The following is a 27,676-nucleotide window of genomic DNA, read 5'->3' as shown; positions in this document are numbered from 1 at the left end:
GGTGGCACAATCAAGGGAGAAAGAGTTTACTCCTCTCCTGGCCTGCACTCTTGGAGATACCACAAGCTTTTCTGCCCAGGATCTTTGAAGTTGTCTTTGGCATTTGTGGGTTGAGCCATCTGGGAGCCACAGCTGCCAAGGATTCTGCCCCTAAGGCCTGCTTACACAGTGCAGCTCTGAGATCAGTGTGATAGAGCTTTACTGCCCAGAATCTTCGCATGGGGTTCTTTCTCCACAACTCCCTCCAGCTCCACCACTCCATTGTGCTCCTTCTTACCCCCAGGACCGCCAGTCAGGTCTGAGATCAAGATCAGCTATTTGACTTCTCCAGGGGCTTTAGGCAGAGGGTTCCTAAAATGGACTCTGTGCTGCAGCTACTGTTGCCACCCTGGGGCCACTGGGGACAGACAATGTTCCTTTCTCCCCCAGGTGAAAGTGCTTTTTCATTAGTGTTTGTGGGTTCAGTAATCTGGGAATTGCAGCTGCTGCCAGGGATTGTGCCCCAAGGCCTGCTCACACTGTGTGGTCAAGGCTGGGCTGCGCTCTGCAGGTTGCACTCTACTCTGAGCCCAGTGTGATTCCTGTCTGCCTTCCAAGCTGTCTTGGGCTGATAATCTCTTTCACTCTGTCATTCTGTAGCTTCTGCTGCTCTAGAATTTGTTTAGAATCATTTTTTACAGGTATTTTATGGACTATGGGGGGACAGCTAGAGTAGGTGCATCTTTCTACTCCTCCATCTTGGCTCCGACCCCAGAGTATAGATTTAGAAGTGGGACTTTGTATGTCATCTGGTCCATCTGGTCTCGTTTGCTAAATGACTGTCCAAGATCATATAATAATAAATGTCATAATCACTATTTGAACACAATTTCTTTGATACTAAATGCCATATACACTTCTCCTTTAGTGACTTTTTTATAACTCCAAATAAAGTACTCTCTTAATTACAACATAGTTGCTCAATAGTCAATTAAAAACAAAATAATAAGAAAAAATGAAATGCATGGACATTTAAAAGAATCATTTCATACAGCTTTTATTTGTAAAATATGACATACATTAAATATGACATAAATACACATACACATATATCATATAACAGGTATATACATATTTATACTTCCTTTTCATTCAGGAAACCTATATCTATGTACTTCTAAAACATGACCACTAGAATTGACAATGAAAGTCTCTCCTAATGGAAGTAATGGGTAGTATATATGTTACCTTTTTAGTGGTGAAGAAACCATAGTACTCTACATAAAAATGCAAGTGAGAATGGAATGATATAATACTATAGGTCCTTATAACACCGATGGAACTGCTTAATTTAGTGATCACTTTATGGTCCAATTCTGTAAGCTATTTTTTTTTTTATCCTTTGAAGTGTCAACAGCTAGAAATTGAGGTCAGTTGCAGGAAAGTAATAGTAGTAGCAATCAATTCACAGTAGGAAATATGGAACTGATCCCATTATTGTGTACCTAATAAGAATATTAGAAGGAATTCAAGTGCTGTGGAAGTCAATTTTTCTGTATAACACTCAAAGTTCAATTGCTGTGGCCAATATTATTATTTCCCAAAACTTTTCTTCAGTTTCAGGGATTTTTTTCCCCCAAGTATGGGAATGCTGTCACTATGAAACATATAATATGGGAAGTATTCCTTATCTTGACAGACTTCCATTATGGTTTCTGTTAATTTTATGACAACCCAATGAAAACCTGAGAAATTTAAGGTATAAAGAAATGTTTTCGAATACTATGTTCCATTGACGAATGGCCGACTAATAACTTGAAACTTTTCCTCCCGACTTCCTAATTCCTGTTAGTTCCATTAGAATACATTATATTTTACAAAGTTTATGAGTTCTCTAGGTGAAAATACAAATTCATACCACTTAGTCAGCAGTATGATTATTTAATCTAATATTTTTAATAAACAGAAAAAATGAAACAACAATGCAAATTGACTTATCCAAGATCAACACAGCTTGACAAGATAACGTTAGCACCACAATCTAGATCATCTAACTCAGGCCAGTGTTCTTTCCTAAGAATTAAATCCCTCTCTACAGGAGAATTTAGTGTTCAGGAAAATAGAGGAAACTTTCTACAGTTCAGTGACATAGTAAAATAAGATGAGTGGATCTCATTATATTTGTATCTTGAGTCTCATGTCTCACAGTTAGCTACAGTAGTTAGCCACAAGGGTTAGCCAAGAGCATTACCAAAAGGAAGACAAGGGATGCTGAAACTTGCTTCAAGCAAGCACGAAGGGCAAGGAGAATTAGGCTGCAAACTGTAGGGAGGATGCAATGTTTGTATATCTACCAATGTAATTTAATATTTATTATAACAAAGTACAAATTGTTTTCTCTTTTAGAAGAGAGAATGAAATACCTAGAAAAATGGTATCCTACTCTCCAGTTTTAAAGGGAGATTGAAATGTTCCTTCAAAGAATGGAACATGTGTCTTACAGAGGAAACAAAGAAGAGAAAGGATATAAAGAAGAAGAGGGCAATTGTCATCTATGTCTAGACACTGAAGTAAAGAAAAATATGACATATAATCATGGTAGCTAAGTAATAGATATGTGGCTTTTCCTATAAATGGAAGAAATGTACAATTTCTGGAGGAAGCAATTTCTTTTGCTCAAAAGAATATGGATCCACAACTGACATCAGTTGAAGAGTCACCTAATAATTTCAAAGACAAGAGATGTGAGTGGTTAGTTGAACCACCATGATGGTGGTAAACTCTATGATGAGGAATCCAATGGCATATTTGTTATCTTGACATGAAAACAGAAATGCCTGACTCAAGGCATTTATCTAGGGCATTATAGAGAACTTCTGAGAAATGTTAAATGTGAACCTACTATGCAACCCTGGTAATTCATGTGTAGATAAATGATATCACCAGAAGGAACCTAAAAATATTTCTGAGGATTATGAAGTGTTGGGCAAAAAACTGAAGATACAGAGGTCAAGGTGGATTTTTTAAAAATTAAAATTTTTTTTGTTATTTTTGTTTTTGTTATTTTAAGGGTAGGAGATTCATAGGAGAAGGAAAAAAAAACAACTTGTGCCTAGGGATGGGATTCCTGAACCATTATCTAAAATATGGCATGTGTATTATGCTAAAATGGCCATTAAAAGTACATTGGCATGGAGTCTTATAAATATGATCACAAGGGTTTTGGACTGAAGAGACTTTGGAACACAGAAAGCTGGTAAGATAGATATGGCAAGCCTCGTATTGAAGGTATAGTAGGTGCAGGGGAGGAGGAGAATAGAAAAGGGAACTGATGCTTCCAGAAATAATACACAAAATCATCAGAAACATTACATATTAATGAAACACATATTAATAATAAATAAGCTCAATTAGAGATCCTAATGCAAACAAAACAAAACAAAACAAATTTGATCTAGAGATACCACAGATTTGGTGGGATAGGGATTATTACTAGGATTTGGCCAGAAGGGGATATATGTTATTCAAAAAGGAATCAGAAAGACAAAAGCAGGTGGAATAGCAATGTATATTAAGAATATTCACTTGTGTGTAGAAATCTGGAAACCAAAGTAAAAAAAAATGGGTAAGGAACAAAGGAAGAAGAAATACAAGTCATACTTTTGTAGGGTTTACCATAGCCTAAATGGATAGGAGATATTAGATGGGAAACAGATGTGGGAGACTTCAACTTTTTAGTCATCTGTTACCAGAGTTCCCTTTCTGCCAAGGCATGGATAAATTTGTGACTTCCCTAAAAGATAATTTCAGCCTTCAAAAAGTAAAGGTGGTGGCAGGAAGAACTGCTCTGCTGCTCTGGGCAGCTATATGGCACAATGGATAGTGGGCTGATCCTGGAGTCAGAAAGACTCATCCTTCTGAGTTCAAATCTGGCCTTTAAACATGACCTGTGTGACCATGGGCAAGTCATTTAACCCTCTTTGACTCAGTTTCCTCATCCGTAAAATGAGCTGGAGAAGAAAATGGCAGCATCTCTGCCAAGAAAACCTGAAATAAGGTCACCAAGAGTAGGACACAACTGCAAACAACTAAAGAACAACAAGTAACAATGGTTTCTAATAAAAAGGGAGAACTCAACAAAAGAGTCTCAAAGGAATGTCAATGTCAAATGACCACTGTCTCATAGTTATCATGAAGCAGATGAAAACCAGGTATAATTTGATATGCACCTTAGATTTTGGGAATACAAGTTCCAAAGTGTTCAGGGAAAGGAAAGGTAGGATATTCGTGGTTTCAGTGGAGAACCCAGTGTAAGAAGGATGAGGGGTCCTTAAGAATTAAATTCTTAAAACAACTAGAAATTATTTTCATGGTACAACATGAAAGCATTTGACAATGTTATGATACATTTATGTTACAAACAAAATTGAGAGATAAAGACTACATAGTGGTGTAATTAGTTGGATTTTGAAGAGATTAAATGACAGAACCCAGTGAATTGTCATTAGGGGATCCATGGTAATTTGGAAAGATATCTTAATGTATCATACCTCTGCAAAATGTCCTCAGCTTTCCGATGTTCAATATTTTCTATCAATTACTTAGATGACAACAAAGATGCATTCTTTTCAAATTGCAGATGATATGAATGTTGCAGGGATTAGATGACAATTTGTATACAAAAATATGAAACAGTATGGAATTTAGTAAGAGAAACATAGGATCCAGGAAGAAAGAGGTAATGGATTTTTTACAGTCTGCCCTAGTAGGGACACATCTGAAAGACTGTGTTAAATTCTGGGCATCGTATTTTAGAAATATATTAAAAAGCTGAGGCATATCCAGAATATATACGGGGAGGCAGTTAGAAAAAAAAAAGAAAGGAAAGGAGGAAGAAAAGAAAGATGCTTTTATTAAACACAGTGTTCCAGACCCTGTGCTAAGTACTACAAAGATTATCTAACTTCGTCTTTACAACAACCTGGGAAATAGATACTATTGCTATCCCCATTTTACAGCTGAGGTGACTTTCCTGGGGTCATAAAGACAGCAAGTGTCTGAGACTGTGTTTGAGCTCAGGTCTTCCTGATTCCAGGCCCAGAACTCTACTGGCTGTGCCACCTAGCTGACAAAGGACACACCACGTGAAGGACAGCTGAAGGAACTGGGGATACTCACACTGAAAAAGAGAAGACTTTCTTCAGCACTTTTTTCAAGTATTTGAAGGATTCTTATACAGAAAGGAATTAACCGTGTTTGCTTAGCACCAGAAACAGTATGAACAATATGTAGAAGCTGAAGAACTTTTTTATTAAGTTTTCTAAAAAGGGAAGATGCTGACTTAGGTAAAAATGGGTCCCTCCTTACTTGAGGTCTTCAAACAAAAGTAAATCCACTTTCCAAGTATTATATAAAGGATTTTAGGTCAACAAGATTCCCAATAGATGTTCAATAAACTGTACAGACTGCAAAATGCTGAAAATCTATGAATAGCATTATGGTAATTTATTTACTTAATGAGGTACAAAAGCCAGACAACAAAACAAATCAGGAGCAGATCTTATGCAAGAACAGAAGACATTCTGATTCAATTTCATATTCTAAATACTATATAACTCCTGATAAAGAAAAAGAACAATTTTACCTCCAAGGACCATGCCAGCCTGACAGCATTTTCTTAGACGACACGCTGGACAGTTTTTCCTGCGAATTTTATCAACTATGCAGTCATTTCTTCCAGCGCATAAATAGTTATGCTGTCCTGAAAAAAAAATCATTTTTGATATTGAAAAAACATTTTAAAATTTTATAAAATAGTAGAGATTTAAATAATTTAAAAATATTTTCAATAACAATAAAGAAACAACTGAATTAACCAGAATCTTACATAATGCAATACTTTGGTTACCTTAATTTTCCAGCAAATGAAAGTTAACTTTGTGACCACTGTACCCATATTAACTTGTTTTTAAAATGTTTTTAAGTCACTTCAGTTTTTTGCCCTCTTCAATGTAAAACCAAAAATATTTTTTTTTATCACTAAGGATCATAATAAGCCTTAGGGTCATCATTTTCAACGGTATACTTAACCACCCATGTAAGTATAGGACCTACACTAAGTAGGTACTGTGCCCTAGATACACCCTCAAAATCACTCCTTTTGTATTAATCTCCGCTTTCCTTCTACCACTTTGCTTTTTCTCCCTATGGCTTTTTGTCATGATTGCCACTTACCATCCTCTGATGTACTTTTCATAGTCCTCCATTTCATCTACAATAAGGTCTTCACTTCTGAGTTTCACTGATTTATGATATAACATCAATTACAACATTTCTTCAAAAATTCCTTTGACCATTTTTAAAGATTTTTTTTTAATGACCTGGGCTCAGCTTTCCTTGCCAAGCCCTGGAATTTCTGGGTTAACTGCAGCAGGGGTTACTTAGTTTCCACTTTCCTAAGTAAACAGCCAACTTAAGAGCCCAACTTATCCTGTGATCATGTTTCTAATAACCTAAACTATCCACAGCAGCCACAAACAAGGAAATAAGCATACAAGGAGTTTTCAGATGGCAAGAAACATAAGTCTATCACTTAGACCCTCTTTCAGAGATTAATAATTTAGAACAGAATGTAAAATAGTCTATTAATTTAATGAGCTTGATTCTCAAATTCTTTCACTAGCAAATATACTGTAGGCTGGCAAATACCTTCAATGAGTGTTTAATTAAGAAAGTGAAAGGCGAAACACAAAAACCATTGGCTTCAAAAGGATCTGTGCAACTGAGCAGCTAACCAGTAAATGCTAAATCAGAGGTAAGTTGGTAAATGAGACACATAATTTTAAGAGGAGCATTCTCCTGCCTTCCAAAGTTAATCAAAGCGCTTTTGGGCTAGTCGTTCTTTAAGCATCCATTTTTAGCAAATAGCCCAAATGCTCTGGTTTATGTATTTCTGAAATTCTCCCCATTACTAAAAGTAAAGGTTGGTTAAACAAATAAACAAAGCTACTTCTATCTATGAGGTTGGAGAGGAGAATAGAGATGACTCTAGGCTTCAGAAAATGGGCAAATGCCTTTTCTTACCTTCAAACCAGGTGGCCCTGTTGTAATATTTATACCCTGCACTTTACAGACAGGTTGCCACTGTTCTCTACAAGAAGCAGCGTGGTGTAATTTAAAGAGCACAAGAGTGGAAACTAAAAAAACTGGGTTCCAATTATGTTGGGATTGGAAGTTCAAATCTGTGTGGATGGTCTCGGGCGGGTAAAAGTGGGACTTCTAAATCTTAGAGTCTTACGAGGCCCTCCATGAACAGCGGGGATTCGAGAAGGTCAGACTGAGCTAGCTCGGCTAGCTCGGGTATTTCCACCTCTCCCCGGGAGATACGTGATGGGTGGAGTCTCCCCGCCCTCGAGATGGTCCCGGATCTGGGCACACTATTGTTATCCAACAGCATGGTATTGAGATGGAAACTGTGCGGCTGAAGGTTAAGTAGGATTGAGGAAGCCTGAAAGCTCTCTTAGCACGTGAGGAGCCAAGAGGACAGTAGGCTCCGTTTCTTTTCTTTCCTCTCTCCCCTCCCCCTCTCTCCCTGCTTGTACTTCTACTTCCAATCCCTTAAGATCTTAGCCTCCTTAGGAAATCTCCCCCTCTTCCTCCTAAGGAAGACCTCCCTGCACTTGTAACTAGACCCTGAAATAAAGCTCAACCCTTGTTCGACTCTGGAACGTCCTTTCTCTCATATGTGCATCCGGCGTGGCCAGCCGAAGACCTCGGAGGTGAGGTAAGAAAGACTCGGGTAGCCCACACAGGCCTCTAGGCCTGGCACAATTACTCAACTTTATTTGTAAAACCAAGGATAAAGGTATTTGCACTACCTACCTCACTGGACTATTATAAGTAATGTGCTTATAAATGACAAGGCACTATATAATTTGAGCTATTATTAGTATTGCTACAGTGTAGGGATCAGCTAGGTGGTGCAGTGGATAGAGTGCTGGGTCTGGAGCCAGGAAGACCTGAATTCAAATCCTACCTCAGACACTTACTAGCTGTATAACTTTGGGTAAGTCAACCCTGTTTGCCTCACTTCCTCATCTGTAAAACAAGCTGAAGAAGGATACTGGCAAACCACTTCGGTATCTTTGCAAAGAAAACCACCAAAAGGAGTCACAAAGAGTCAGACAGGACTGAAAATGACTAAACAACAACAAAGTACATGGATGTAGAGTGAAAGGGCATTCTTTTTCTTTAATGTAAACCTGTACAAATAGAGTTGTAACAATAGTGTTTTACAAGAGCTTGCCTTCTCCCTAAGGAAGAAAAGGGTCCCAAATATTGAAAATATAAAAACACAGCATACAAAACTCTCCCTCTTACATAGATAACAGGACTATTAATTACATATGGAAAAATGTGCATTTATGCTAAGAGAACAAAGAAATGTATCTGCTGCACCTATCTGCTTCTGGATCATGAAGACCTAGAAAAAGGAAGGGCAGGGAATGGGAGAGTTGTTCCTTCTGGGTGAACAGTTAGAGAAATGGTCATAGCCCCCTTGGTTTCCTAATCCCTTTCCCTCTGAGACATTTTTTTTACATAGAAAGTCTGGAAATGGGATATATTTTTCTCAGCTTATACACCATCAATCATAAATCTGGCAATCCTATTGAACCAGGAAGCAGGATAAAAACTCATCTCTCCATGTCCATGGCGGTAGTGCTCTTCCAGATTTTAAAGGGATACAAGTTGAGATGAATGTTTTACTATACATTAAGTAGTCTAGTACCCTCATTTTGCATGGTGATCTTTTGGCCCAGAGAGTTTATTGGACTTGTCTAACGTCACACAGCTAGTCGATGACAAGGTTAGGACAAGAACCAAACATATGATTTAAGTTCAAAGTTTTTTTTACCACATTGCATTATCTTTTACTCCAATAAAATGGATAATTTAATTCAACAGACTACAATGTGACTTCTGTCAAACTAATTCTGGTAATATCTTACTCTGAAGTTTCTCAAATCTATACAGAGAAAACGATCTTCAGTTTTCTATGTGAGTGGAGAATAAACCCTGGCAATTCTTACCAATCTAGTATGGGTCCCATATGAACCTATTATCTATGGCCCAGACTAGCCAATTTCAGAAAAGCTTATTCCTAGAAGACTCACTAGCAGATGATGAATTTTTCATAATTTAGCCACTATAAAGACCCTCTTCTATGGCAAGGAAATGATACAATATGTATCAGCAGAAAGAATATAACATTGATAAATCACAGATTTTTGAAGTATTGATGAGAACAGGTTAAATAAAGTTCTGATTAAAATGAGCACAGGAAAAATATGAAATGTATTCAATATTTTTGATGTACTGCTTTATAAAAAATTCTTTTTTATCATTTATGGAGCAAGAAAGTCTAAAATATGATTTCCTTAAGCTAACAGAAAAAAAAAAACAGAAGAAAAACTTAGCCTTTGTTTTCCCTATCTAGAAGTTAGTTCTGTTAGAGCTCTTCCTTTGATCCAAATGTTTGCATGGTACAAAAAATACACAATGCATTTTGTATTGTATTGTAATTGTAATTTGTTTATTATGAAAGTGGTAAGAGCAAAGAATCAATTTACATTCCTCAGTATGCTCCATTTCAATGTGATTTTAATAGTAATGCTCTAATACAATGGTACTAAAATCAAGCAGAAACAGGGGCTATTAAACTACAAGTCTGTGTGTTCATCCTTCATTGCTGAAGAACACCATGCCATCAGAGAAAGGATGACATGACTTGCACCTGACTTTGTTTTGAATGAGGGCTATGCAGATCACCAGCCTCACTTCTCCTCCAGAGTCATCTGAATCCAATGACTGGATTCATCAGGATGACTGGAGATGACCCAGGATGAGGCAATTGGGGGTAAGTGACTTGCCCAAGGTCACACAGAAGTGTCTGAGATGAGATTTGAAGTCAGGTCCTCCTGACTCCTGCACTGGTGCTCTATCCACTGCACCATCTAGCTGCCGCTAAACCATAAATAAGGATTCTGCCAATACATATTGACTTAGAAAGCAATGTATTAATATTGTTTATGTTTAACTGTATTTATTTTGTTAAATATTTCTCAACTACATTTTAATGTTGCTTTAAAAATAATGGGCCATGGCCACAGTATTTGACACCTTTCTCTAGTATACTTTGGAAGTGAAAAGCACTGCAAACCCATTAACAGAAAGTAATTTCTATCTATTTCTTTTCTTTTCTTTTTGGAGGGGTTTTTGAACTTAGGTCCTCCTCACTCCAGGGCCAGTGCGCTAGCTGCCCCCAATTTCTATCTATTTCTAAGAGTTAGAAGCAATAATAAAGAGAACAATTATAAGTATGAGCAAAATAGTGTGTGTGTATTTATCTAAATATATATTTACATGGATAGATCAGTGGAAATAAAAATGAGGTTTTTTTAAACCGGAAAAAAATTAGAAAAGTGGTTCAAAAGAAGAAAAAACTTCTGATAGTTGAAAAGAAATCAAAGTGGTTCCTGTAGAACAGAGTTTTATACTATTCTTTTTGTTTCTGCTGCCCGAGAGAAAAGGATCCTGAGAGAGAAAATTAGCTCCTATCTTTTCATAAATTATAAAAACACAATTGGCACTATTTTGTGTTTGCTAAGTGAATATTTGTAGACTTGGTGATTGTTGAAGATAGGAGGGAAGCTTATAGGGCTTTGGCACTAGGTAAGGCTACGAAAGCCTTTTTGTATGAGGGAAGCTAAAAAGTATTTTGATTTAAGTTTAAAAATTCTGAACAAATAATTCCTTGAAGTGGAGCCAGGATAAACTTGAGCAATAATAGATAACAATTGGCATTAAAGTGCCTACTTATACCTGTGTTCTAATTCATTAAATCTTATCTTACATTGCATCATTTATTTATACACTTATATAATGGATGCTTATTAAATGTCTGAATGAATGATTAATATAATCTTCTAGCACTAAATCCTATGACACTAAAATTTATACAATTTTCAATTATTAATGTTACACATAGTTTCTTTAATAAAGTGTTGTTATAGAAAAAAATTATATTGGTCTTTCTTTTTCTAGTTAACCTCACCTGTCAGAAAGTTGTTTGGACAAGGCACCATTAACTTCCTGGTAGCAGCTTTCTCTAATTTAATAATGTACCCAGAATGGGAAACATATATGAGATGTGTGCACACGCACACACACACACGCACACACACACTCACACTACATATCCTGGAGGGTTTTACAGACCCAAATCGATAAAGTTATAATAGTACATGATATAAGGAGGTTCCCATATTTCAATTACCTTGTCAAGGTGTCAGAGAGACTCTCCTATCAGTAGAAGCTTTACCCAAACCCATGAAACATAAAATATGGAAGACAATATGAAATAAGCATAGGAGTAGAAAGATTAATTTCCTTACTGGCTGATTTCAGGGCAGCTACGTACTTCTGCTTCCTAGAATTTCTTAAGAGTCAACAGAAACAGAAATTTTAAATGGTACTGAATATGCAGGCAATGTTGAAGGCCTATGTCTCTGTAAACTATTCTGTCAATCAGAGGAGGTACAGCTCTAAATCACATCAGTTCTCTTCACTGGACACTCTACTGAAAAACACAGATTTCACGGAATCTTAGCAGTTTTCAGATTTATTTCATTTCTAAAATGATGCAGCTGATGATGTTGTGAATGCATAGAAGTGGAGATAGACCTGTCATTTCATTGCCTTAGGGAGCTCTGAGGTGAAGAAAGTCTTTCTTCCAATGTAAGCTGGCATCTTTGTTGCACTTTAGAGCTGCACAGAGCTATGAGTAGCTAGGCTATGGCAGAGGCAGAATTTTAAATCAGGTTCTAGGGCTAGAGCTATGTTAACTATGCCATCCTGCCTCTCTGATATTTGTGCAGATGTCACTAAAAACAAAAGGTGTTTTTCCTTGATTGACTCATTAACCTGACACAGGTTGATTTTTTACACTATACTTCAGGGAAAGGGTGTCTCTTCACAGATACTTACCTCACCTTGAAATAGGGAAGGTTACCTCACCTTTCTCAGTGTCAGTCTTCATAGTGGGTAGCAGGTGTGCTTTATGAAAAAGGAAATAATATCTAAAATTTACAACAGCTTTATTTCCTTTATACACTGTATGCTCTCAGAAGTAAGAGAAAGGGGATTAAATAATGATGCAATCTCATTTACATTCCATCAATTACTATTCTTTAAGATACAGGTATACTCAATGCCAAAATGGAGTTTACTCTGCATCTATTCCTATATATTTTTCAAAGATATCTTTCGAAATTTTATATCCATTTACTACATAATAATTACTCTCTTCAATCTTACTCATCATAAGTATTTTTTGACTTTTTTTGGCGAGCTCTTTTCTTTAGATGGAATTTGTAACTAGTTACATCCAGCCATTTATGTTTTGACCACCTGCCCTTAAAAACATGTTTTAAAATTATCCCTCGAATATTTTAGCCTAACTTTCTATGAAAGGATAGACACATCATGAAATGCTAATGAGAATTACTTAAATGTTAATTAAACATTGTATTATTTACTTAAAATTTTTAACAAAAGAATTTCAAAATATCCTGTTAAAAAAGATCATATGCCATAATAAAAACTCAGTACCAGTACATTATTAGTACATTATCAGTACAGTAGATTATTTTATTTGCTTAGTAACTTAAATCACTTTTAGCTACAAGTGAAACATAATTATTTCGTATGTAACTGAACTTAAATCTCTTGCAAACAAATGAGGACTAGACATTTCGCAGTAACTGAAAATCTATAGAAGTTGTGGTTTCTAGTGATCACTTTCTCAATATCAGTGAAGAAAATGAATTCCTAAGAACTTAATACAAGTTAACCACTTCCCTTGCTTCCTTTTGGAAAGCAGGGAAAAATATACAGACAAGTGCTAAAAGAAATGAATACATGAAAAAAATAAACAAGAGAGAAAAAACAGAAAAATGACTGTCAGTGAAAATTATGTTTTTTATATGTCTATGTTTTAAAGCATGAAATTGAGAATTACACTAAGTAGCACTTTTTTTCCTTCATTGTGCCATGGAATTGATTATGGGTTCTCTAAAATGTTATTGACAGAGCTGAAGCTCTAGCAGATCTTACCAGGATGAAAAGGTTTTAAGTATGGATCAGATGATGGACTCCATGTCTGTTGTACAATGACCAGCCTGTTCAGGGTGAAGAGGTTTGCATCAAGTGATGAATTTTTCAGCTATGGCAACTCGCGAAGCATGAAGGGGTTGTAATTTATTGTCGGTGAAAGGAATACTCTCATACAAATGAAATCACAGATCTTTCAAAATATCAAAGTATGGCCTTGAGAAACTCTTGGTGAACTGTTTTTGGATCCTTCAAGTTTATGATAATAATGATTGCTGACATTGATATGGAGCTTTATAATTTCATAAAAGATTTCATATACCTTATTTCGCTTTATCCTCATTAACTGTTCCATGAAGTAGAAACAACAGATATTTTTATCCTCATTTTAAAGATGAAGAAATAAAGCTTAGAGAAGGTAAGTAACTTGTCCGCAATGACACATCTAATAAGTATTTGAGGAAGAATTCAAAACTAGATATCTCCTGCCTCTGAAGTCAGCACTCTTTCCACTATACAATAATGCTTCAAATAATAAACATTTTTATGTAGCACCTTTGGTCCATGTGTCAGAAAGGAAAATGAGAACATCAGAAGCTACTGTAAGAACTGACAACTGCAGGAAAAATCTTCTGTACTGTACCTTGTTTTTGGTTGCAACCAGAACAGGGTCACAGCTCTAAGAAACTGGGTCACCCCAAAAAGCCACATGTGAAGACAAGAGCTAAACAGTGAGAAGGAGATTTAGAAGCAGGGTCAATGAAAGCCAGGATTTGATTTTTAAAAGGTGTTGGTAAAAGTTTAAATTTATCTGAATTCATAATATTACACCATGTTTTAATAATTTTCACATATATAAACTGTATAAATTATAACAGAATTACTATTAAGCTGATCTTTTGCACCCAAATCACCTACTCAAACTTAGCAATGAGGTGAGTTCTGCAAAGCTAGATAGCTGTATATAGTCTACTGATGTCAGTAAATACATGTGTGTATACATGCAGATAAATACATACACACATATACATATGAACACTCGAACATACTTTGGCTTAATACTATGTGTAAAGCTACCCCAATCCATCCTTCAGCAAAATGCTAAAATGAATTACTAAATAGAAACTGTTCTACATTACAAGATAAGCTTTGGGGACCAGGAGATTCTGCTTTTATTTGAAAATATTGTCAATTGAAATATGCATTTTCAAACGTCACTAGAATGGATAAAAATTTCCTTATACATAAAGACACTATTTTCAATGCATATAAATAAAGAGGGTCACTATAAAAATAAAATAATAACTCTTTTTTACTACTTCTGAGTCATTAGTCCTCTTCCTTATATTACTTCTATAACACTGTCATTGTCATAGAATATCTTATGAATTAGAAGTGACTTCAAAGTTTGTCAAATTTAGCCTGCATTTGAAGCACGAATCTATTTTCAAAAACCCTGATATCACCTAAACAAACATTTTGTGATGTAGAGGAATTCATTATTCATCCAAGATATTCAATTTTTGGAAAACTCTTATTTTTTTCCCCACATGATGGGCTAAAATTTGTCTCCCTGCAACTTCATCAGTTGGTCCTAATTTTACTCTCTAGGTCCTAGATGGGGGTGAGATGGGGAGTTTTAAATATCTGAATGCTATCTCATAAATCTGCCTAAGTCTCCTCTTGTTTGAGTTAAACATTGTCAACCACTTTAACTAATCATCATGAAGCACGATTTTAAGCCTCTAACCATTTTATTTGCCCTCCTTGGATGCTGCAGTTCTTTACTTCAAATGCCCACCTATTTTTTTCCTCTTTAACCTTCCTAATTTATGAGTTTGCTTTTCTATAAGAAGAAATTTCAATGTTTCCAATTGTGCAAATTATCAGTCTCAGAGTAATCTCATCTTCATTCTCCCTCATTCTGTAAATCTAGTCACTTGTCAAGTTCTGGCGATTTTATCGCTACAATATCTTTCACATTTCCCCCCTGTATTTTATAACATAGCTATTTTGGGAATCTATCGCCTCTCACCTAGGCTATTATAGTAACTTCTTAATTGTTCCATCTATCCTTTCTCCAATCCATCCTCAATGCAACTGTCAAAATAATATTTGTAAGTCATAGCTCTGACCATACCAGTCCCCTGGTCAAATATTTTTAGTTATTCCCTATTACTTTTATGATGAAATACATAGATAAATATAAATAAATAAAAACACCTCAGCTTGACATTTAAAGCCCTCCACAGTCTGGCTCTGATCTACCTCTTTAGGCTTCTCTCTTACTCTTCTCCTTAATATATTTTATGTTCTAGCCAAGTTGGTCTGAACTCAGCATCCTACCTACCTCCTCGCCTTTGCATAGGTTGTCCCACATCTGGAATACATTCCATCTTTATTTCTACAGGTGACACCTACTACGTGTAGCCTTTCTCAATTTTTGCTTCCTCCTCCTCACAAGTTGTTAGTGCTCTCAATATTATCAAAATGCCTTATGTTTACTTTCTGTTTACATGTTGTATACAACATGTATCCCAGGAGAATGTAAGTTCCTTAAAGAGGGGAACTTTTTTCATTTATATCTCTAACACCAAGAATATGTGACCTGTGTACAGTACTTAATGTTTACTTAAATGAAATTCTATTTACTTAGAACTTGTATGAGACTTAAACTTTTTTCCAAGGTATTTTTGTTCTATTACATATTATAGCCAAAAGTTTCAGAGAAGGTGCTCACCTGCATTGGTAGAAGGAATTTTTTCACCCCTGCACTGGTTATACTCTCCTCCCTTCTCCATCTTGATCCCTGGGTGAACCAGTTCAACTCTACACTATCCTCTTTGCTGGTTTGGACTCCTTGCCTACTTAATGTTATTGCTTTCATGCCTTGCCAAGTTTATAATTTATATTACTACCAATATCCTTGACTTCCTTCCTGTTCTCATCCTGTTGAATGGAACTGCAGAAAATCACAAAACTGTGTTGACTGGGTCCACTATAAGTTTATGTTATGTCATCTCAGTTGAGTCTCCACTAAAGCAAAGGAAACATTTTACAATTCCCTAATTGATTCACTATTTTATCCACAACTATAGCTTTTCCAAACATTTTCATCCCTTCTCAAACCTCTCACAGTCCACTCTCCTTCCACCATCTTAGCTGAAAACCAAGCCTCATATTTCTGTGAAAAAACTGAGGCCCTTCACCAAAAGTTCCCTTTTCTCCTGTTTACTAACATTATTCAGATGTCTTTCCCCACTTTCTCATCTTCTCCCCTCTCTCACATGAAGATGTGGCCTTACCTCTTACACCAGGACATTCCTCTCTAATAGCACAAAGTGATCCCATTCCATTCTGCCTTTTCCAGCACCCTCCCCCTCCATCATTCCCTTGATCTCACCAATCTTCACAAACTCTCCTTGTCTACTGGCCACTTCCCTGTTGCCTATAAAGAAGCTCACATCTCCCCCACCCTTAAAAACATGCCCTCAGTTGGTCCATCCATCCCTGCAAGCACTCATCCTGTGTCTCTCCTTTTTGTGATTAAACTTCTTCAGAGGACTATCAACAATTGGTACTTCAGTTTCCTTTCCTTGGACCCTCTTTTTAATTCTCTGTAGTGTGGCTTCTGGCCTCCTTATTCAACTGAAACTGCTTTCTCCGAAGTTACTAATGATCCCTTAATTGCCGCATATTATAGCTTTTTCTCAATCCTTATCCTTCTTGACTTTTATGCAGCCTTTGACACTATCATTTACTCTCTTCTCTCTGATCTACTTTTCTAAGTTTTCATGACATTGTTCTTTTCTGGTTGTCCTCTTACCTCTCTGACTGTTTCTTCCCAGATTTCTCCCTCTAATCATGGATATCTCCTGGATCTCTGTTCTTGGCCTCTTGTTTCTTTATGTTACTTCACTTGGTGATCTCACCAGCACCAATGGATTCAATTATCATGACTATGCAGATGATTCTCAGATCCATTTATCTATCCCTGACCTATTTCCAGACTTTAAGTCACACCTCTTCACTGGATATCCAGATGTTTAAAATCAACATGTCTAAAACCCAACTCCTTAACTTTCCCTGTTGAGTATCACCATTCTCCAAAGTCAACCAGTCTTGCAATCCAGGTTTTGCTTTTAGCTCTTCACTCTCACCTCCAAGTTCAAACTATTAAAAGATCCTATCAGTTCTATCTTTGAACCATCTTTTGTATTTGTATCCTTTTTTGACACTACCATGACTCTGGAAAAGGTCCTTATCACCTTGCTCCTAGAATATTGCAATAGCCTCCTGGTTTTTATCCCGGTTTCAAATCTCTCCTCATTCCAGTTCATCCTTCACTCAGCTATCAAAGTGATCTTCCTAAAGCATAGGTCTGATAATGTCACACATCCTTCTTCCCACCCCCCATAGCCCCTACCCCATTCAATAAACTCCAATATCTCCCTATTGCTTCCAGGACCAAATATAACATCTTCTATATGGCTTTTATAGCCCTTAGTAACCTGGCTCCTTCCTATGTACTAATTATCTCTAATTTATCCTATACATGTATTTTTTGTGCATAGTTGCTTGTATGTTATCTCCCCCATTAGACTACGAGTTTTCTGAAAGCAACACTTGTTTCTGCCTTTCTTTCTATCCCTTCATACTTAGCAGTGATTAGCACAAAGTCAAGCAATTAATAAATGCTTATTGACTGATGTGACCAACTGATACCTAGAATTCATTGTATCCCTTATGTTTGTATATATAGTTTAGCCCATCTTCTAAATTATAAACTCCATGAAGGCTGGGTGTGTCTTAATGATATTTATATCTTAACTACTACCTGGAAGAGTATTCTGGATGTGACATGCATTTGATAACTATTTGTTGAATTGATCTGAATAGGAATTCTACTATGATACATCCTTAGATATCTAAGACATAGACTAACTTACAGTCTAAAATATTATTAGTTGTGATCATTTCTAAAGATTTAGTGTGAGTTATAGCTTTTAAAACTTTTCAAGATTCAAGAAGGTAAGGTAGTGGCAAGTCCAAATCTGTAATCCATAGTAGTTTTAGTATTATTTCAGATCTGAAATCCTGTGATAATGATACTGAGTAATAGCACCCGAATGTCTTTGATACCTTCTTAGACCTTTACTTTCATGATGCTGTGCTTTCTTCATTTTTCTCCCATCTTTGCAAAAATTTTTCACCATATTGTGACATTTTTCTTTATCATCTATCTCTTCTCCCCAATATTAGCTTTCCAACTTCATTATTCCACTAGTTCATAAGCTTTTGATGATTTGTTTTAGAGAAAGAAAGGAAAGAATAAGTGAAAAAGCATTCATGAAACATTTACTCTGTGCCACACACTGAACTAAACCCTATGGCTTCCAATACAGAAACCAAATAGTTTTTGTGTTCAAGGAACTTACATTCTAATAGGGGAGAAAATATACAAAGGAAAGTAGTGGCTAGGAAGATTTTAGTGTAGGAAAGATAAAACAAAAAGTGATATGTGGAATTGAAATAGAAAGGGAAAAAAGGATGCCTTGAATGACTATTCTTAATAAGGGCAAATGTTCCAATTTTGAAAAAAGAAAAGAGGAGAGGCTGAAAACAACAGACTAGAGAACTTCAAATTCAAATTCAACATTTATTTAGTGACTATTTTATGCATATCCTTTAAGGAGTGCTACAGAAATAAAACAAATAAAACAGTCCTTGCTTTCAAGGTGTTTACATTTTACTATATATGAAGTTTAACACTGTAAAATTGTGTCTCACACACTATCAAAGGGATGATCTGTGAGCATTTAAGATGGGAACTGATGAATGTCAAAAGTCAACATAGTTTAATCAAGAAGGAGACAAAGCAAACTAGCCTTATTTTCTTATTTTGACAGGATTGCTAGACTGGTAGATTAGAGGAATGCCATAAACGTTATTTATTTAAATTTCAGCAAAGCATTTGACAAAATTTCTTCTATTATTCTTTGTAAATAAGATGAAAAGAGGTGACCTAGATAATGTTGGGTTGATTTAGTAGTAACCGAATGACTAGACACAAAAGTTTCTAGAGCAATGGCACAGGGACGTGACCTTAGTCCTAGCTGTCAACATTTTTCTCAGTAAATTAAATGGAATTATAAATGGTATGCTTATTGAATTTGTAGAATACAAGACACTTGTATTTAAATGAGTCTAAAACAATATAAAGATCTTAAAACAATATGTCAAATGTATCCTCATATATTCAAACAAATTTTTGATCTCATCAGTTAGGGAATCATACAGATTGTAACCCATCCACGCCTGCCCAACTTGTATAATTCTTTTTTTTTGCACAGAATATGGTGACTTTATTGATGGTACACTATACAAAATTCTATGCTTCTCTCAACCTACTACAGGTTGCCTTAGGGCAAGGATTGTGACTGGGGCATGAGATCCCCTTATAGGGAAAGAGGTTAAGGATGTGGGCTTCACAAACTCCACATTTGCCTGAGGATGAAGATACATAGCTTCCCACTTTACCCCTTAGAGGCCACACAGACCAGGAAGTCTACTACATGATTTCTATAACCATCCTTATTGTCATATCAGGAAATGAGCTTGACAAATGGTCACTGAAGGTAATACCATCACCAGCATCAAGAGTAGAACAGTCACAAGAAACAGCCTGAATTTCTGTCTAGCCCAAGATGCTAGAGTCCAGTATGAAGTAGAGACTATTGTTGTCTTTACCACTATCAAAAAAGGCACTACTACGGTATACTTGACTCCAGTATTTCCCCATTTAATATTGGTTGGATCATGTTGCTTAGCCTTGATAGTGCCCTTGAAATAGCCATGGGTGGAATCATATTAGAATATATGTCATGTAGTTGATGTTAATGGAGGGGTCACTCTGCCTAACGTGAATGTAGCCCTGTTCATGAGGTGCCCAATACAGCCAAATCTATTGACTCTGACCTTCACTATCTCAAGAGTAGGGATGCAGCAACAGATTCTGGCTCGAGGGATCCAGTATAATTCTTATTTATGTCCTCCCAAAAATTTGCTATTTTTGTGACTAATATGGTCAATGATGTTTATAATTTTCCTCACATTTAGCTAGCCCTGCATTCCAGGTATAAATCCAACTTGATCATAGTGTATGATTTTTGTGCTATATTTCTGCATAGTAGTTTTTTTTAAAAATCAGTATTCATTGGGAAAATTGGTTTATAGTTTTCTTTCTTTGTTTTGGCTCTCCTGGTTTAGATTGTGGCCTAAAAGAAATTTGGTGAATCCTTTTTTTTACCTCTTTTTCAAAAAGTTTATGTAATATCTGAATTTTTCTTTAAATGTTTGATAGAATTTGCTGCAAAATCCATCTGATCCTGTTTCTTTTTCCTTTGGGAGTTCATTTGTAGCTTGTCAATTTCTTTTTCTTGGTATTTTCTATTTCCTTTTTTGTTAATTTGAGTTACATTTTCCACAAATATTTGTTTCATTTAGATTGTCAGTTTTATTAGCATATAGCTGGGCAAAATAGTTCCTAATAATTGTTTATTTCTTCTTCATTGGTTATGAATTTACCTTTTTCATTTTTAATACTGATAATTTTTTTCTTTTAAAAATCAAATTAGCTAATTTCTTTTTTAACAGCTTTTAGTTTTATAATTCAATATTTTTCTTTCAATTTTGTTAATCTCTCCTTCAATTTTCTACTTTCAGGATTTCTACTTTCCTGTCTAGGTTTTATTGTTTTTCTAAGCATTCCTGAGGAAAAGTAATGAGCTGAGTAGAAAACTTTATATATAAACATACAAGTCAAGAGAAGAATAAAAGGGTAAACGAGGGAGAAAGAGGTAATAAGTGATTAAACACTATTATACTGTTTGTATTCTTTATATGGGGAGATGACATTAACCTCTTACAACCTCATCATCTCTAGGAGTGATAGTCAACAGTCAAGAAACACCTACTAAACACCTACTATGTGCTAAACATTAGGGATGCAAATATGAAAAAAAAATGGTCTAAACAGCTAGGGTCCATACTCACAACCACTCTTCTCTGACCTGAATCTGTGACAGAACTGGGTAATGGGAGAGGTGCCAGATGATACCTGTTCTTGTAACCAGTCTTAATCAGGGATCTCCTGGAATCTCTTTCTGCCTTGTACTTCCTTGTCCTTTCACTTTGTCTCAGCCCTCTCATTGGGCTCTAAAATTCTTCTGTCTTTTGCACTTTTGACCAGATACTCTTCCCAGTATCTGCAGGCCCCTTGGTACATCTCTTTAAGCCTCCCTGGGCTGGAAAATTACTCTGTCATATTTTATTGGCTTTCCTGATCAGAGTTCAGTCTGATACATTCTCTAGATCTCAGTAGAAATGGTGTGTGTGTGTGTGTGTGTGTGTGTGTGTGTGTGTGTGTGTGTGTGTGTGGTGGCGGTAGGGTGAATCTAATGATTCCTCTCATTCTGCCATCTTAGCTCCACCTCCTCTTAAAAAGAATTTGCTTAAATTATTCATACCTAAACCTTCTTTTATAAAATAAGATGAAATTTAACAAGGATAAATTAACTTCCTCCTCCATAAACTTTTTACTCTCTTAATCTATGAGCTCCAGGGTGAAATGGGTTTAAGGTTTGGTCTTTGAGAATGAAATCTTGCCAGTAAACCTCAAGTGAACTAGGTAGCTTTCGGTCATCAAAATTTACCTTTCTTTGGAGAGGAGAAGAGAGAGAGGGAGAGGGAAAAAGAAAAGGAGAGGGAGACAATCAAACCAGATTTTAAATCCAGACCTTAAATCTATTTCACTCTGGAGCTCTTAGATTGGACAATAGGCCCCTGCCCAAGTACCACTTAATGGCTAATTTGGGGGACCTCCTGGCTCAGAGTGAATGTAAATAGTAACTGGTTCTCTTTTGGATAGCAACCCTGAGGGTTTGCTCTTCCCAGCTTGATTTTTTTTTAATTAAAGGGGCCATCTCTTGACTGACTTTTTAAAGAGCCCTATTCACTGAATGGGCATTACCTCACTCTAAATGTGAACCTGAAAAGACCTTAGACTAAAAGGGCCAGGGTATTCCATTGCATCCTGGGTCATCTCCAGTAGTCCTGATGAATATCTGGTCACTGGACCCACATGGCTCTGGAGGAGAAAGTGAGGTTGGTAACCTTGCACAGCCCTCCTTCACTCAAATCAAAGTCAACTGCAAGTCATGTCATCATCTCTCTGATGTCATTGTCCTTTTTGGAACAGACAAACACAACACCTCTGATGTCATATTTTATCTGAAGGACAATACTAAATTACCAAATTAAAAACTAGCTCAATAAGTTATCAAATGGAAAAAATTTTTGAATATAGACTGTTATACAATGCATTTTCTGTATGAATATCAGCCTAGCTAAGTATGGAGAGATTCATCATCAGAAATTTGACTACAAAGTTATGAATTCTTTGGTCATGGTGACAAATACAATAATCAAAAATAAAAAATAGTCATCTGTCTTGTGTGTCTCTTTTTATTTTAAAGAGATACACAGGATCATACAAGGTGTAAGAGGAGCCAAAGCATTAAATTTTTTAGACTGTGTACAAATCTTTTTAACTTTTTAACTTCTTCTCTGATGCCTCATCTTGTCCTGGAGGTAACCCTTGGTTCTCAAAGGCTATGCCAGCAGAGTGTAAGCCCTGGCCTTAAGTACAGTTTTGACACTAGACTACGTAAGTTTTTGAGGATCAGCCTAGCTAAATAAATAAAAGTTCTCTATCATTTGATTGGTAATTTGATGAATGATGTGGCCATGGAAACCTATAAAGCAAGAAAAAATGCAAAATGACCCTCAGTCCTGCTTTTGCAATGATGATGTCAAGAATAATGGAAGACAGGGCCTAAGGTACTAAAATCAAGCCGTTTTCATCTACAAACTTTAACTCTGTTATTACTAATACAGATGTAAGATCCATGTCCAGGTGACCAACAAAGCATTATGTCTTTGGAGAAAGTGAGTTATATAAATTCTCTTTGTACAGGAAGTCCGAAGTCCAAAGAAAGTTAAAACTAAATGGAAGAAGAGCTCACAAACTGCTGGAGCTGGGTTTCTTTATATTCAAGAGTAACAAAAATATCATTTGGTTGGAAATTTGGTTATTTCATGTTTGCAACAGATTAGATACTTCCCACTTCTGGTTATTCATTCAGGTACTAATGAAACTGAAAGAATCTAGAAAAGCATTGCTAAGAACTATGAAGCCTTAGGCAAGAAAATGAAGACTTTAGGGGAATAAGTGTTTTTCCCCATTATTGCTGAAAAATTAAGGTGCAATATTCAGAAGAAAGGCAGATTTGGAAAGAGAATTATGGGTTAAAGTGGTATTTAGAGAACAGATTTTTGGATTCTGGACCAAGACTTAAAATATAAGGATGTACTCTTAGACTGTGATGGACTGTACTTAAACTATCTGGTTAGAATCTATTTGCTTGAAATCTTATAAATGTTAGAAGACTTTAAACAGAAAAAAGAGGAAGGAGAAAACCACTTATATATGAAACCAAACACACATCTATGTACATATGCACACATATAAAGCTGCTAACTTAAATATCACATAGAATAATGGTTACGGATATGCCCAGAAATTAATGGGAAATAAAACCCTAGTGAGGTGCCAACAATAAAACTCAGGGCTTCAGATTTTGATAAGATGCCTGAAATTAATTTCTCCAAGCATACCAACAACCAATTGATACTACTGCCCACATGTTCTTCCTAAACAATGTCTTGTTCCTTGGCTTTTGTGACAGTGCTCTCTGACTTTCCTCCAATCTATCTCACCATTCTTTCTCAGTCTATTTTGGATCATCAATGCCCCCTATGTCTGTACCCTATGTTTCTCTCTTGGGCCCACTTTTATTTCTCCCCCCTTTTTTCTAATCTTATCAGTTTTTAATTTTAAGTTCTATTCATAGTTTCCATTATGGAAATTTGAAGGACACAGGCTAAGAAGTTGAGAAAATGAATAATAATCTAGCAGAAAAGTTTGAGAAGGGGAACCAGGAGAAAGCATTATTAAATAAACTAAGCAACAGAGTAGTCAGGAAGGACTACACACCAGTGTCAAAGACGAGGAAAGGAACTGGACAAAATCTGCTTAGATTTAGAGGACAGAAGCAGGAACAATGGGCAGAAGTTGCAGATTTTGACTTAGTTTAAGGGAAAAACTTCAATGAAAAAGTGGCATGAGTTGTATCTAGACATTAGGATTTCCCTCACCCAAAATTGAAGCCAGATTTCCGATCAAAAGTCTATTGTTCTCTTTACTATATCCTTATTAAACTAAATGCATTAAATTCCTAATATAGTAAGGAAAAACAATCAAATATTAACCAAATGTCTTAGTGAAACTGTCAAAAGTCAGATCGGTGAAAATATGTCACATTGTAATACCTATATCAATTTATCATTTAGTATCGAAACACAATATTCTCAGATATTACAGAAAGATTTAAAATGGTATAAACATTTAAACTATTATAGATAAACTTCATGTACAATTATAAATTTATAAACTATTACAAACTTCATGTGTAATTCTCTAAAATTTTCACTTTAATATGGATAGTTTCTGAGAGGCAACTTCCTAATTTGTTTCACTGTTGCAAGTCTCTCCTCTCTTCAATTTATCCTTTTATATAGCTGCCAAAATAACACTCTTCCAGAGTTCTAAGCATGTTACTCTTCTGTTCAAAAGGCTCCAGTGATTCTTTATTGTCTCTAGAATAAAACGCAAATGCCTCCTTTAGCATTAAACTGAGAGCTAGAACAGATCTTACAAGTCATTTGGTAGAACTCCGATTTTCAAGGTGAGAAAAACGGAGGCCCACAGAGTTGTGTAAGGTCACACAGGTAGTCAACATCTGCATCTAAGCCCTTTGATTCTAGAACCAATGCTCTTTCCATTGTACCATGCTGGCTACTACTCCCTCTTTTACACTATGTTCCCAGCAGACTGGCTTTCTTCACACTGGTCTCCATTCTCCTACACAACAGAGGAGGGCATTCCCTCCTCACCCATGCCTCCTTCAGTGCTCAGCTTAAGCTCTGCCTCATAGGTTAGGCCTTTCCTGTTCTGACCTCTCTTCCTAACTGCTGTGAGTGCTTCTCCTTACTCCTTACTTGTATTGGTTTTGCAGATACTTTGTCTTATGTGGGTGTGTATTGTTTTGCCAGACAGAATGAAAACTCCTGGATGACCAGTATTATTTCATTTCTGTGTTTGAAATGCTAGAGTTTATTTCAGTTACTGAACAAAGGGAACACTTAATAAATGTTTGCTGAATGGTTGACTGTAGTATGTAGGATAGATTTGGAGCCAGAAGACCTGGGTTCAAGTCCTTCATCAGACATGTAATGCCTATGTGACCAATGACAACCTTAGACAACTCTCTAAGATTATAAGTTACAGATGCCTAGCTACTGTTGCTCTTGGTAGGGAGTTTCCATACTTAGAATTCTACACACCAATAAAATCAAAGAATTGGATAAAAAAATTAACTGGTGGTTTTAGTTTGGAGTCTCTCCAATGAATGTCTTTGTATTTAGTTTCCTATTTTAAAATATTCCTCATCTTTTGTAGTTACAGGATAAGTACACTCATATCATCATCCACTCAGGTTCTACTCTAAAGCTTCATTTTGATATCGAAGTGACCCATGGCTCTTGAAGGCTATTCCAGTAAAGCACAATTGTTGGCAGATTCAATTGTGTTAACCAACAAACTACTGGTTAAGTTCAGAAGAGCTCATGCATCACCAAGTTGGCTGTAGAGTGACAAAACTTTGGCCTACAGACATTCAAAAAGACCATCTACCAAGTCAGAGTGGGGTTGTAAGTTTTCTTGATGAAGAGAATACCCTAAAATAGGAGAAAACATGAAGCATCAGCAACAATCTTTCAGAAGCATGCTTATATTAAGTTAAAGTCTACATTAGAAACTTCAAAATGGCAGTCATTGGATACTATTATCTAATACATATGTGTATCCATTCATTCAATCTATTTTATTCCCTAAATTCCCTAAAGGTCTAAAGAAACTGTGTTGCAGTAGAAAAACATTGCTTTTGGAGATTGATGACGATTTTGATTTCCAGATCTGGGAGTAATTTGATGATGTTGTCCAGTCATTTCATTCGTGTCCAACTCTATGTGATTCCATTTGGGGTTTTCTTGGCAAAGATACTAGAGTGCTTTGCTGTTTCCTTCTCTGGTTCATTTCGCAGATGAAGAAACAGGTAAACTGGATGAAGTGACTTGCCCTGCCTCACATACTAGTAAGCTGTGTGAGGCTGAATTTGGGTTCAGCTCTCCCTGACTCCTGGCCTGCTATTCCATGTACTGGGGCATCTAGCTACCCACAGCTGGTACTAATAAGCAGCATGCTTCTGGGCAAATAACTTTAACCTCCTTGTACCCCAATTCTATCACCTAAAAAATAAAATGATGATATTGTACTATCTACCTTAAAGAATTATTGGGGGGGAAGAGATTATATAAATGAGTTATAATTGTGAGAATAGTGCTTTGCAAACATGTTATTTAAAATCTAATCCTAAATAGCTGAAATAAAGTAACTAAAACTGCAGATGAGCTTTAGTAAGGCTATCAGAAATTAGCCTGAATCTCTTGATTTAGAAATATTACTCATTTATATTACAGAAACCATGTACTTTGAGACATAAATCTAAGCAGAGTATCTGAAAATAACTCAAGCAATTAGTAGTTCTTAAAAATTTTAACTTAAAAAAAGGCTGAGTAGAGTTATATCATAGTTAATATACCGAATATACAGCTTTTTGTCTAATTACTTCATGTTTCTGACCCTTATCTCCCAAAGATACAAAGGATTCCTCAAGGGTTAAGAACAAGATACACATTTTTCAAAATCCTTCACCCTAATACAGTGACGTAATTTGCATTAAATTATTTTGAATTTGGCTCAACTGAACAACTTGGGAAATCCTTTCAAATCTGATTGTATCACAAAGAATTTTAAGTATCTGACCACCAGATTTTGAACTGAGAGTTTTAATTAGGACCATACGATCATAAAACTAGCTAGAAAGGACTTTAAAGGCCATCTGAGGTTCAGAAGACGTTAAGTTACTTGCCCATGGTCAGTATATATACTAAGTATCAGAACTAGGTTTTTCAGGTATTGCAACCCTAAATTTAGGGTTTCTTCTACTATACCAATCAGATTAGACAAAAGAGAAATTATATTTTCGCACAGAGCAATTATAACTAAGGATCATTCCTGGTCTTTTTTGAGAGGGTCATATGATAAGAATTTATCCAATTACTATAAATAGAATATAAAATATAAATTATATTAACTTTCAAAATCTATCAATTAATAAATTCTACATGTATTTATTAAATGTTATTTACTGAAAGGTATATTAGTTACATTGACAATAAATGTCACAACTGCTTTCTTCCACTGTATATGATCTTCCAATTAAGA

At 35.9% G+C, this 27,676-nt stretch overlaps 1 protein-coding gene across 3 annotated transcripts in view; it reads right to left on the bottom strand.

Moving 5' to 3' along the window:
* Positions 1-27,676, bottom strand: part of PGR (progesterone receptor) — an 87,407-nt gene that overhangs the window by 48,005 nt on the left and 11,726 nt on the right. For all 3 annotated transcript variants that reach the window (XM_072611290.1, XM_072611291.1, XM_072611292.1), the window contains exon 3: positions 5,624-5,740. In XM_072611290.1, coding sequence (XP_072467391.1) covers positions 5,624-5,740 — 117 coding nt within the window. The remainder of the gene's footprint in view (positions 1-5,623; positions 5,741-27,676) is intronic.

Source organism: Notamacropus eugenii, chromosome 5 (assembly GCF_028372415.1).
Source record: "Notamacropus eugenii isolate mMacEug1 chromosome 5, mMacEug1.pri_v2, whole genome shotgun sequence".
Taxonomy (NCBI): domain Eukaryota; kingdom Metazoa; phylum Chordata; class Mammalia; order Diprotodontia; family Macropodidae; genus Notamacropus; species Notamacropus eugenii.
The sequence above is the reverse complement of the archived record's forward strand: the minus strand, read 5'-3'. Positions and strand labels throughout refer to the sequence as shown.